Source organism: Streptopelia decaocto (assembly GCF_964273445.1).
Source record: "Streptopelia decaocto genome assembly, chromosome: 5".
In the NCBI taxonomy this organism is placed as follows: Eukaryota; Metazoa; Chordata; class Aves; order Columbiformes; family Columbidae; genus Streptopelia; species Streptopelia decaocto.
In genome coordinates, this window is record NC_138659.1 from 44,589,549 (window position 1) to 44,602,313 (window position 12,765).

General features: G+C 39.8%; 1 protein-coding gene across 3 annotated transcripts in view; it reads left to right on the forward strand.

The window, feature by feature from the left end:
• LOC309439564 (L-threonine ammonia-lyase-like) overlaps window positions 1-12,765 on the forward strand; it is a 31,711-nt gene that overhangs the window by 8,668 nt on the left and 10,278 nt on the right. For all 3 annotated transcript variants that reach the window (XM_082052279.1, XM_082052280.1, XM_082052278.1), the window contains 8 exons: window positions 3,120-3,236; window positions 3,842-4,083; window positions 8,293-8,458; window positions 8,887-8,983; window positions 9,884-9,959; window positions 10,660-10,785; window positions 12,052-12,219; window positions 12,543-12,600. In XM_082052279.1, the coding sequence (XP_081908405.1) occupies window positions 3,120-3,236; window positions 3,842-4,083; window positions 8,293-8,458; window positions 8,887-8,983; window positions 9,884-9,959; window positions 10,660-10,785; window positions 12,052-12,219; window positions 12,543-12,600 (1,050 nt within the window). The remainder of the gene's footprint in view (window positions 1-3,119; window positions 3,237-3,841; window positions 4,084-8,292; window positions 8,459-8,886; window positions 8,984-9,883; window positions 9,960-10,659; window positions 10,786-12,051; window positions 12,220-12,542; window positions 12,601-12,765) is intronic.

The window sequence follows — 12,765 nt, forward strand, 5'->3', positions numbered from 1 at the left end:
AGCAGTTCTCCTGATTCCCAGATGATGTCTCCTGATCCAGAGACATTGTAATTATTTTTGGTGGTTGTTTTTAGCTTAGAGTTCCCAAAATAAGGATAGCTGTGGTTTTTTGTAGCATGCTACTGAAGATGTCTTGTGACAAAGGGCAGGGATACAAGACTGTTTGGGGCTGTAAAGTGGCCCAAAAAAATTGCAGGGTAGTGTTGGCTGGAATGCAGGGAATCAAACTGCATGCATTTTGTATTCATATCCTGCCTGTTCAGGGTGACTTGGGAGTAAACCATCTTGCCAGCTGTACCTTGGTTTCCGTTTAGAGTGAAAAAGTTGGCTTGCTTGGGAAGGTGGTGGGGGAGTGAGGAAACACACTTGTAGCCAGGGACTGGGTGAACAGAGGAAGAGTGCCAAACTCCGCATGTTGTATTGTTTGTCACCAAAACTCTCAGACTGTCATGCTTGAGAGCACAGACAGTGCCCTAGACAGAGGTTTCAATCTTCTGCTTTTGTGGTGAGACTGTTCCAGGAAGAGAAGATTTGCATTTATTTTGCAGGTGATGAGCACTGCGCTTCTCTGTCGTGTTTGTTAGATGTGTTTAATCTTACTGTACAAAGGTAGGTCTATGGGCAGGGAGAGTGAGAGTGTCATGGCTCTATTTGGTAAGCAGAACTAACTGGCTCTGTACCCTTTGGTAGCCTGGATCATCCCTTCCCTGCAGATCTTGGCATCATGTACTTCTGCCAGACAGTTACAGCATCCTGTGTCTGTACATCTGCCAGGGTGAGACTGTGGGAGCCTTGGCCATCTGGGTCATTGAAGGACCTCATTCATACCCTCAGCTCAGATGGATCAGACCAGCAGCTCAAAACTAGTAAAGTCCACCTTGACCACATCCCCTGAGCAATCTACTAACTCCCAAGGTATGGCTCCTGTCTGAAAATGAACCAACCAACACATCCTGATAAAGGAAAAGGCAAGACTGCACAACTGATTCTGTGCTTCTCCTCACAGGTAGTTAAACACCAGTTCACATCATTTGTTCTCAGGCAGCTTTTTCCCTTAACTTAAATAGTTCTTTTCTTTTGGGTGTCCGTGCAGATTTATGCAATGCGGTTGTATCCCATTTCTGCATTTCCTGTGCCAAGCTAAACAGGCTAAATTCCTTTTGTCTCTTTTTATGAACTATGCTTTTGTGGATGCCGTGTGTTGTATGTTAGACCTAATGTCTGTAGTCCTTAGATAAGATCATGGTGACAAAAGGGAAAACTCATGGGCTGTTTCAATGAGTCTTACAAGGTCACGCTTCTGGTCAGTACAGCTTAAAATAGCGCTGACACCTCCTTTGTTAGAAGTAATTGCTATATTTAGGCTACATTAACAACAAAAAAAAAAGCCTCAGTTAAAGGAAGCAGAAAAGCATAACCTAAAGAGTTTAAATGTTGAGTATCAAAATGAAAGCAAAATAATAATAACCTGAAGTACACCACGTCTGTCGTAAACAGTGACTTGATGACACATATTTTTAAAAGTAGGAGACTTGGTAACTTTATAAAGTCACAGGATTCATATCCTTTAATCATTTTTCTCATTGTTCACTATGTTCACTCTAGAATACGAGATTATTTACAAAAGCAAAAGTGATAAAACTAGTGTGACATGTCAAGAATCAGTAAAGTCGTATTTCTTGTCTAGAGTTCTTGTTCTGTTTTGCATAGGCATTCTCCATAGATTAGGCTGTTTAGGATATAAACTATTATTACTGTACTAAGCACTTTCCCTTCTTTCAGTTCTGCAGCCAGATTTGCAAAGGAGCACCAAGTAGTAGCTCCTATTGCAGGATTTTCAGGAGTAAAATAGAGAATCTGGCCCCACCTATGGGTGAGGAACATTATATATACTTGTAAAGTTACTAAAAAGCTTTGAAACATTCATCTGAAGTGTTTAGTTTAATTGTATACCTTAAAGCAAGTATCTATTTTAGATATATTTAGTTTACATAAATTCACTTTGAAAGTCCCCAGTCTGAAAAATATATCTGTACGTATTATTCTGTACATTTTACACCATATGCATGACACTGCCAGATACCGTTTGAGATAAATATTTAAAATATGGTCATACTGTCTTTTAATTTATCTCTATTTGTGACTTATTATAAATGAGGGATTAAGCCCCTAAATGTCAGGGTCCTCATTTGCTTTGGCAGCCAATGGAAGAAACAGAGCCAATGACAAAACAGAAATGCAGTAAGATTAGAGAGCTGGAACACACAGGCTTACTGCAGCTCTATTTCTTAAGTTATTTTGTTTAAAACTCATGGTTTAGATAATATGGTAAAAGAAAATTCATATGGCAATGCATGCTGTGAGTGTCTTACTAAAAAAAAATGATAAAGGTTTGCCATTAAAAATAATAAGAGGAAGAATGATGCACTTGGATACTGCATCACATGTACTATGCTTGCTAATTCCTCTCAGTTCAGAGATCCTTTCTGTTCCAAACACTGACCAATTTCAAACAGCTGCTGCTTACACTTGCAGTCCTGGGAAATATATATTTTTAAATTGTTTCTGTCATTCTTCAAATAAGAGATGTCTTTACTAATGTTGTACTAGCCTTAGGATGCACAAGGGACAATAGTGAATCAGTGGCAGAAATGATAGCAGAGTCATAATGGGACTCAAGAAGGAATTTTCTAACTGCTTTTGTATCTATTAGGATATAACCTTATTTTTGGGGTATTCCATATCCAGGTCTGGCAAGTGCTAAAATATCAAACCATAAGCTGTGGTTTGTTTTTTTTTTTTTTTTTTAATAAATTGAAATACTTATATTAATATCTGTATTTGAACAACAAAACAAAAAAAAATTACTATTTTCAGGATTCATAATGGCATGGGGTATGTATTTCACTGCTATGAGTTTGAAAATCACTTTTATAAATCAGAAGATAATGGCAGGTAACAACAGGCTGTCATGTTTTTCTAAAGAAACAGATTATAAAACATACTTTTTAGAGCTCAAATGTAGCAGTTGAATGCATTCCTCACCAGGGAACTGATGGGGTATGGAAGATTTTTCTTAATTTTAAATACATCCCAATAACAACATTTCTATACTCCAGTATTCTAGGCTATCCAAGCAGTATGGAATGGACATCTACTTAAAGAAAGAGTTCCTCCAGTACACAGGATCTGTGAAGGAACGAGGTGTACTTTACCTTCTGACATCATTGCCTCAGGTATAACAAAATGCCATAGTTCAAAAAGAAATGGAGCAGAATTAAAGAGATTTAACTGTTAATGTCCATGGAATCACAGTGTTTCTTGCCTTTTGAATCATTGTCCTGAACAACATAGGTATGCAGGTATCTGAAAGTAAAATACTCTATTTACACTTGGCCGATCTGCTAGAGAAATGCTTAAAAATATTCAAAGAAAATCTTGCAAAATGTAAACATCAGCATTATTCTGTGGCATTTAGAAGAAAGTGTTTGTGTGTATACTATGCTTCTGACATGTTGAAACCACTAAACTTTAAGTGATGATGAAATTGAGTTACTATGGGTGATGAGAAGAATTGAGATCATCAATTGATTTGGTAATACATTTCAATATAATTACATGAATAACCCGTTAATCATTTATTGTAGGTTATTGAGTCTTTGCAGCAATAGTAATTATAATTGACATGATATAGCAGCCCAGTAACAGTGTTTTTTCTTACACTTTTTGTATTAACATGAACAAATCAGAATGATTAATATGAACCATCAGAATGATCCAGGATCATATGGAACAACTTTGTGACACTGTATAATGTGCAATAATCAACCCTGTTTTTTAGGATCAGCAAAGAAAGGGGGTGATCGTGGCTTCGGACAGTAACTTTTCCATGGCTGTTGCTTACCATGCCTCAGAGCTCCGTATTCCAGTGTTTGTCATCATGTCAACCAGCACGTCCCCAGCCAGAGTGAAAATGTGCCGTGAGTACGGTGCCATGGTTATTTCCTATGGCACTACAGCTAAGGATTCCCAGACACACGCAAGAAGATTGGCGCAGGAGAATGGTTACCTCTACCTCGAAGAGTAAGTGGAAAGTCAGGCTATTAGTAAGAATAGATTAGATACTTGCACAGCTCTTCAAAACCAACTAGTTTCATTAAAATTTGATCACGTCATCAAAGTGTTCCTGTTACTTGGGGTATGGACAGTTACGTATTCCCAGGCACAAATAATGAATCTTTCTATAACAGTTGGGGATGGAAGTGCTCTTCCCACAAATTAGGCAAACTTCCTGATTAGGAAATTATATGCGCTAGTATGATAATGGGTATATGTTAACTCTTTGTGAACCTTGTCAGAAAGCATTAAGGTTAGCATTCATTTTTGGTCTCTCTGTTTGGAGTGAGTAAAAGCTAATCTTTAATGAAAAGAGTTCAGTGGTGTAGTGTAGAGCAAGAGAAGGTTAATTCTGTAAAATTTTCACGTATCTGGTGTGACTGACAAAACTGTGATTCTGCCTTGAAAAAAGATGATTACGAGTCTACTTCACATGTACATTTAAAGTAGGTAAGCATGAATATAAACTTAAGCTCAAACTATTTGAGGTCATTGAACAAGTCGGTTCTAGTGAAAACATGATTAGAGTAAGACAAAAATAATTCAAACTGATCCATTTCCACCCCCCGCATTTCCCTTTTTTCTCTTTAGTCTCTTCTACCTTTCCTTCCCCTTCCTTTCCTTTCACTTATCTTTATTTTTTTTTTTAACCTTTTTTCAAGTAAGATTTCCAAAAGCACAGAGGGAGTGAATCATTAACATGAGGTAGCTGGCAGTCCCTCTGATGCACCAAGCTGGAATGTTATTCTTCCTCCCCATCACCGCCTCTGTGTGGGCTTCGTCCACCACTTTGTGTTTGTATGGCACCTGCTGCAGTGAGTGCCCATTCCCCTTTGGCTCCCAGGCACTAGTGTGCTAAATGTGGTAGTAATGAGTAATGCTGCTTGGAAAGAGGACCCCAGAATAATCAGAATTGAGAAAATCCTGATTTCTTTCCCAGTTGGTTAATTGGGAAGGCAATATTAACAACTGTACTTTTGAACTGCACTGTTAGCTCTGCCAAGAATGAATGACTCACGGGGCTGGTTGCTGTGCCTCATCTGTCACCATGGGCACAACCTTGTCCCAGACCGAGACTTTCAAAGAAACCCAAGGTAATAAGGTGCCCTAGGTCCCACTGAATTTTAAACCTATTTAGGCTATCCTTGAAAACCACAGCTTTCCATAACCTTGTGATTTCCAAATTTCTGTCAGCCTGTTGTCAATCGATGTGTTTACTGCCAGATGGCTTGCATCAGCTATCCTGTTTGCACATAAGAAATAGATTATTATATTGTAATTTCATGTTCAGTCTTCCCCTCCTCCCCAACTAATTATTTGCGTTACATAAGGTAGGCATTCTCCAGGTTCATGAAGCTCCAGGGACAACACGTGACGGACTTCAGCATCTAGCATTGAGGCACTCTAAATGTACATGTTATGTTAATGATATCAAAGCAGTCTGATTCAATATATTACCAGTTACAAGAAACAGAGTTATGTAATCTGCTACTATGTTTAATTAAAATCTCACAGATGCAATTTTTTACATTCTGGATTAAAAAAAAAAAAAAAAAAAGAAAAAAACATCTCACTACAGTTGTGAACCTTTCATAATGTGATGCCTGAAATGTATTTTGTTACGTGTAGCCTGGGAGAGCTTTCTCAGAGAGATGGATACATGGATAGCCAGTCTTCTTTAATATGTGTCTGACACACATTCATTGTCACTTGCCAAAGCTGTCTGTAAATCATCACCTGATCTCTTATGCTTCAGAATGGAACTTCTGAAATGTTGTTCTATTTCAGTTTAATTCTAGCTTGCATAAAATCCCAAGCAATTTGGTCTCTGAATCTCCTTAACCAACAATTCAGTCTTTCCTTCCTTAAGCAGACATTACATGACTGTCTTTGGTTTTACCTGTACAGGCAATGTCCTGTAATTGGGTGTGTCAATGTCAGTTCTTCCGATTTCTTGAGTGCAATTAAAATACTGTGTTATGAAAACGATCATGCAAGAGTTCAATTAAAGGAGGGAAATGTTTTAACCAACTGCAACTTCTTGTGAAATTCCAGGAAGGAAATGTGAGTTTTCGAGTTGGAATTCAATCATTAAGGCTATGTAGTTGCTGCCCAGGTAACATGGCATTTTTGATAACTATAGATATTCAGGACCTAACTATCAATGTGAAGATTGCCAGTAAGTAACACAATACCTTTGGGATGATATGAGAAAGATTGATTTGTGAATCAGAGAGGTAAGAGTGCTACAGATTGAATTGCACACCTTTCTTTAAGAGTACAAGTTTACCTTGTCTAACTCCAAATACCGATCAGACCTGATCCTCGTTCGTTTGTGACCTGGTTAGTCTGTTACTCCAGAGAGGGCAGATGACAACTTTGGAGTTCTTGCTCAAAAAAAGCCTGCTAGCTGCCATGTCAATATTTCATTGGGAAACTGAAGCTTGAGAGCCCATTCTTTGATTGCTGATGTATCACACCTTTCAGAAGGCAACTGACCAAATTTCTAACTCTGACTCAAAAATACTTATATAAAACTACAGTCTTTAGATTTATCTGCCCTTTCCTTGATTTTTTTTTTCCTTCAATGGCATATGATACTCAAAGAGAGATGTTTGCTTGACAAAGCAAAAGTAATCAGTCACAGTGCAAATAAAATAACCCATTTTATTATTAAAAGCTGAAGGCTGATCAGTGAACTGGTGTTCTAACTAGATGTTAGCAAGGCAAACATGATTATCTGAAACATTCATCCAAACTGCTAAAAATCTTCACGCCCAGAGCAGCTTCCTTTGGACAGAATTTTCAGTTAGTGCAGTTTTATTCTTAAATTACACATCCCTGGTCCTCATTCATTTTTGCAGGTCCCCATGGTATCCCATGTGACCATGGCAGGGGTAACTCTGCAAACTCAGTCCTGAATTTTATTTGCAAATAGGGCTCCAGAATTGTGGATTGGGCTCCAGAGATGAGTGACATATTTTGTCACAAAGAAGGAGGAGGAGAGAGCTCTTTCAGTATCTTGATAAAGACAATAAATTCAAGGGTTCAGTTACCCATCCTACTATGATCTCTTGCCTTCATCTTGAGCTGTGCTACAGGAGTGAAAGTTCATTCCTTCCATCCTTTCTTGTGTAGTTACACAGACTCTTGTCATGAGTAATCTGCTGTGTTTTGCTATGTACGTGAGGTAACTTCTCAACAGGGCCTTGGTCTCCACTTTGCAGGCATTCTGTGTTCCTGTGCGGAGCCTCTCTGTGCATGTCTAACAGTAATAAAAGCACAGATGCCTAGTACCCAAATGTCCTGGGTCAAGTAAATCAAGTGAAGTCATTTGCTCTAGAATTCTCTTTGCTTATCCATTTGCCAGAAAAAGCAGAACATACAGGCATACAGTAATCTCATTTTTTTGTTATGTATTGTTCTACATTTATATCATTGCTAACTTTTAAAAAATTAAAATGCAAACTAGCTTTTAGAAATCTATCCAAGGCAATTGTGTGACTGTCCAGTGGACTTTTCTTCAATCTTTTGATTCTGTCCCTATTCTGCTCATTATATTTGCCTGAAAGCGTTTTACCAGCAAGTATTTTGGCACAACTAAATGCTTCTCTTACCCTCTCAGAGTCTTCCAGAGTAATGTGAAGGTATCAGATGTTGGCCCTGGATTGCAAAAATACTTGACTCTGTAGCAACCTATTTGGTATTTGTGAGGTTGAACTCAGTGCTTAAGTTTCATGAAAATTCCTGTTTATCACAAACACTAAATTCCACTTATAAAGAAAGAGGAGATTTCTATTTGAGACTTTGCTCTTAAGTTTGGACTGCAACATTTAGATTTTATGAAGCTGAAGGAAGTGATGGCAGTGGAAACATTAATTCTGTCTTGCCAGCTCTGCAAACACCTCATGCTGGTAACAACAGAGATACGTGCTCTTCAGCCTGAAGTCTCTTTAAAGGGCTTGTCAGAGGCACAGGTTTCTCCCAGTAGGTAACAGCACACGATGATCTATCTGATGGCAGTGTCCTGTTGTATTACCTCCCTGCCTTGTTATGCTGGTGATTTACTCTCACATATATATTTTTCTGCTGAATGATGTCTTTAAAGTAGCAGATGGAGCTGTTGCTGTGTTGTCACCTGTGAACCCTGCTGAGCTGTGCCCTTCCTTCCCGCAGGGAGGACAGTGCTGTCTACCTGTCCGGCCTGGGAACCGTGGGGCTGGAGCTCTACGAGCAGGTGCCAAAGCTGGACGCGGTGATTTTCCCTGCGGGAGGCCACTGTGGCTTGCTGGCAGGGTCGGCTGCTGCGCTCAAACACCTCAACCCACACATTTCTGTCATTGTAAGTTTCCTTTCACTTACAAAGTGTTGCATTTTGGCAGCTTTCGCCACAGCTGTTTTCAGAAGGCATGAGTGTCTGCAGACGCTGCGTACGCTGGGGACAGGCACTATCTGATCCCATGGCCTTCATGTCTGAGAGCCTGGGAAACCTCCTGTCCCTTGGCTGCTTGGCTGGGTTAAGGAAAAATGTGGGAAGACCCTTCAAAAGCAAAAGAGATCTAGTGTTGTGTTTTGAAATAATTTCTTTCAGGAAAAGTTTGGCCCTAAAGAAGCCACAGGATAAGTTTAGTGATAGCACAGTTATTATGCAAATTGAAATGAATTGTTGATTTAAAGAGGAAACTCTGTGTAGCTTTTTTGGTGTCCACTTTGGTAGTGACTTGTGTTATAACTGGATCAATAAAAATTGGCTACACTTGTCTTCCCCAGGGAGTTGAATCTGAAAACTTCCCTGTATTGCAACAGTCCTTAAAGGCTGGCCACCCAATTGAAGACCAAGCTTGCAGCAATCATCACTTTTATGGAGGTAAGAAAACACATTATTCTTTTGGAGGTAAAATAAAGGTTATAATTTATTTCCCCAACTGTATTATTTTCTCACCAATTCAGTTAAAAAATATTTTAAAGGAAACCTCTTCAGAGTCAGAATTCAATTCAAGCTGTAAGAGCAACTTCTGCCACATTTTCCCCACAAGCACCCTGGGGTAGAACACTATTTCTGGTGCATGTGAAATGTTCAGGTGAATACTTAAAAACAGGAGAGTATTTATCTGACCGTTCTCACAAGCAGTAAAGTCAGAGGGAAAGCTCTTGTGTAAAAGACTAATTTGTGAAAAGGCAGGAAAATGCAGTGCTTAAATATTTAGACTCGCTAAATTGTTCACAGGACAACAGTGTTTATAAACAACACAGTTGTTTGCACATCATTTGCTCAAAAAGCTCAGCTATTAAGCAATTTAAGAATGTCCTGTTTACCTGATGTTCAAATCTCTGGAAGCTTTGAGTTAGATGGCAGTTTTATAAACAAACAACTTCTTAACTCTCTTGGTAAGCTCTGCCTTTCTCTGTACTCCTTTGCTAACTGTCCTGCTGTAGCTGACAAACTTGGTGCCTCGTTTGGTTCTTCTCTCCTGCAAGCCTCATTGAACAGTGAAAAGTGCTGCGCTGCAGGATCACTCTCACAGTGCAACTGTGCCAGTGAAGAATCATAATTTTCTTAAAGGGGTCCAAAATTGCAAAAATCTTTGTAAGAGGTTTGGTCTTTTGTTACCAAGCACATTTTTGTCATATAAAAAAAAAATCTGCAATGTAAGATCACATAACAGCAGTGTATTGCTGTTTAGGGCACAAAACAGTCAGGACTTTCAAAAATACTGAACTTGTCTAAAGCAGCCAGCTTCATATTTTTGTCTTTTGAAATCTGCAGATGTGAGTGGACTTTGCTTTGGCAGCAATTCTTTGCAGCTGACTGGGAAACTTGTGGATAAAGTTGTTGCTGTAAGGTAGGTGAAGAAAAGCAGTGAAATGAATAATACTGGACAAACATCGTTGTATATGAAAAATGTCCTGTACCAGCAGGGTATGGTGGTTCCTCATGTACCATGGTGAGCAGGGTGGCAGGAGCTGCCATCGTGCACGGTCTGTGAGAGCACAGTGCTGGTGGAGTGCCTTTCCTTCCAAGAGGGGCACTGAAGATACTGAACCCAATCCCATATATCATAGAATCATAGAATATTTCAAGTTGGAAGCTACCCACAAAAGATCATTGAGTCCAACTCCCTGCTCCTTGCAGAACTACCTAAAATTACATCATATGACTCAGAGTGTCATCCAGACTGACCCCTATGGCCAAACCTTCACCTGCTGCTAGTATCTGGTCATGCTCTGGGTGTAAAACTTGTAATTGTTGTGTTCTACGACGCTTGAAGGCGGCCTCTGACAAAACTCCCAAATCTTCACAGACAGGCCAAGTTGTCAGAATATACTTACCACTAGGAATCAGCTAGCACAATGGTTCTACTAAAAATGCCATCCTGTCATTCAGTTAATAACAAGATGAACATTCATCCCCAGCAGCACAGCTTTCTGTAGTACCGCCTTGGAGTCATTGTACCTGGAAGGAATCCAGTTATACATAAATGTATTGTCTTCTGCTTTTGGTAGTTATTTTGTTTTATTTTGACACAACTCTTTTGCCTTCAGGGAGGAGGACGTCCTTGTTTCGATGCTGAGATTGCTGGAGTATGAGCGAGCCACAGTTGATGCAGAAGGGGCCATTGGACTCGCAGCGCTGGTTGCAGGGAAGCTGCCGGAGTTGAAGGGTAAAAGGTATGGCAGCTGTTGCAAACAAGGAACTGTGGCAAAGGCATAGGGTTGAGTGCCTTGGTCGTGGGAAATGGAGATAAGCTACTTGTTTTATGAGTGACAAGACAGTTCCTGCTCCTGAACTAGCAATGTGCTTGTCTGTGGTGTCTACTTCTGACCTGTGAGTGGTCTCTTCAGCCTGAAGACCATGTTGAACAAGACACATGTCAGCCTGGAGACCTGACAAATCTTGTCATTTTCCTGTATTCTCAAATGGTTGAGGGAAAGGCAGTTACACACAGCTCCATGAGGCATGGTAACATCTGCCAGAAGAGCATCCAGCTCTTGTCAGCTTCTGGCCTTCTCTCATTGCACTTCTGGAAATCAGCCCTGTCTGTGGTGGGGCAGGAGCTAGGCTGTCTTCTGCAGTCACTCAGTGACACCTGCCTCCCAGCCCTGAGAACTCCTGCCCAAATAGTCAGTGGGATTATCCTTGTGCTTAGCATTAAACGTGTGGGTAAGTGCCTCCTTGCATCTGGGCTTCAGTACTCAGGAATTAAGTGGATTGAGGCTTGGCTTAGGACATAGTGCAGAATGTATTTAAACACACATGCACTCAAGACAAAATAAGATTTCCAATGCACAGCATTGTACCCTGAAATACTGCTGAGGCAATTCTTCAGAAGAGGCTGACAGAGCACACACAGAGCAGCCACACTTTTCAATTCAGTACAGCTAAAATAAAAGGGAAAATGCAAAGGTTTGGGTTTAAAGAGGCTGGGTTTGACTCTGCAGAGAGAGATTGCCATGGACTAACCATGTGGATCTACACTGGCTCTGCAGTTTTCACTTGATCTTCACTCTTGCACTCATTTTGCGGGGTTGAGATGGATCTAATTAATGGTTACAGAAAGCCTTGAACATACATGTTGTCTAACCATTAAGAGGCTAAGACTCAGAACTTCTAGGTAAAAATGGTGCCAGATTTTAACAATTTGAAACAGACCTAGAATTCTCCAGCTATTTATCCCTAGCAAAACTAAAAAGTCCAGGAAATGCAAAATAAAAACTAAGTTTCAAGACCAACTAATGCAGCTGGCATCGAGGCTCCCACTGCCTACCCACAATTGATAACAAGAGCCAGGAGCCCCTCTGACATGCAACATATATTTATTGAAGTGTGATCCTAGCAGATATTAAGCTGATATTGAATACAGTGTCTGTGATTTAAGGTTCCTTTGTGCAGACAAGTGCTAATCAAAACCCCTGTTTTTCTCTCCTTATTTTCAGAGTGGCAATTGTTATATGCAGTGGAAACATAGAGTTACATTTGCTACAACAGTGCATAGCTCGTGCCCTGACCCTCGATAACAGAGTGTGCAGATTTTCCCTTGTGCTTCCTGACTGCCCAGGAGACATTTCAAAGCTACTGGAGATTTTGGCTCGGGAAGAAGCAAGGTAAGTCAGACTAATAGTAGGGTAATATAATCACAGAATAGCACAAAGATTATTAGAGAATTGGACATGTTTCCAAATGTTCTCTGGAGGCAAGTCTGTAAGTAAGCAATTAATCAAAGGGTTGTTTGTTGGTTTCTTTTTTGTTATATTTCAGAAAAACTTTCATTTACTTCCTTTTTGTTCCAATGTGAAAGTACCTTTGCAGCATAGAATAAGTGTCTAATACAGAAAGCAACATAGATAGCTACTGTTCACACATAGAAACTATTTTACAATGACAAAGGATTGTTGGTGATCTCTAATTTATCCCTTATTTGATCTAGAGTTTTGGATATCAAACAAGAACGCACATTTGTGACATCTGGGCTCTTCATGGTTACGGTAAGATGAAATGCAGTTCCATTTTCTCTTCTAAATCACAAAACTGTATGGGTTGGAAAAGATCGTGGAGTCCAACTGTTAAGCTAGCACTGCCAAGTCCACCACTAAACCACGTCCCTAAGCACCATATCTATACACATCTTTTAAATACTTCCAGGGATGGTG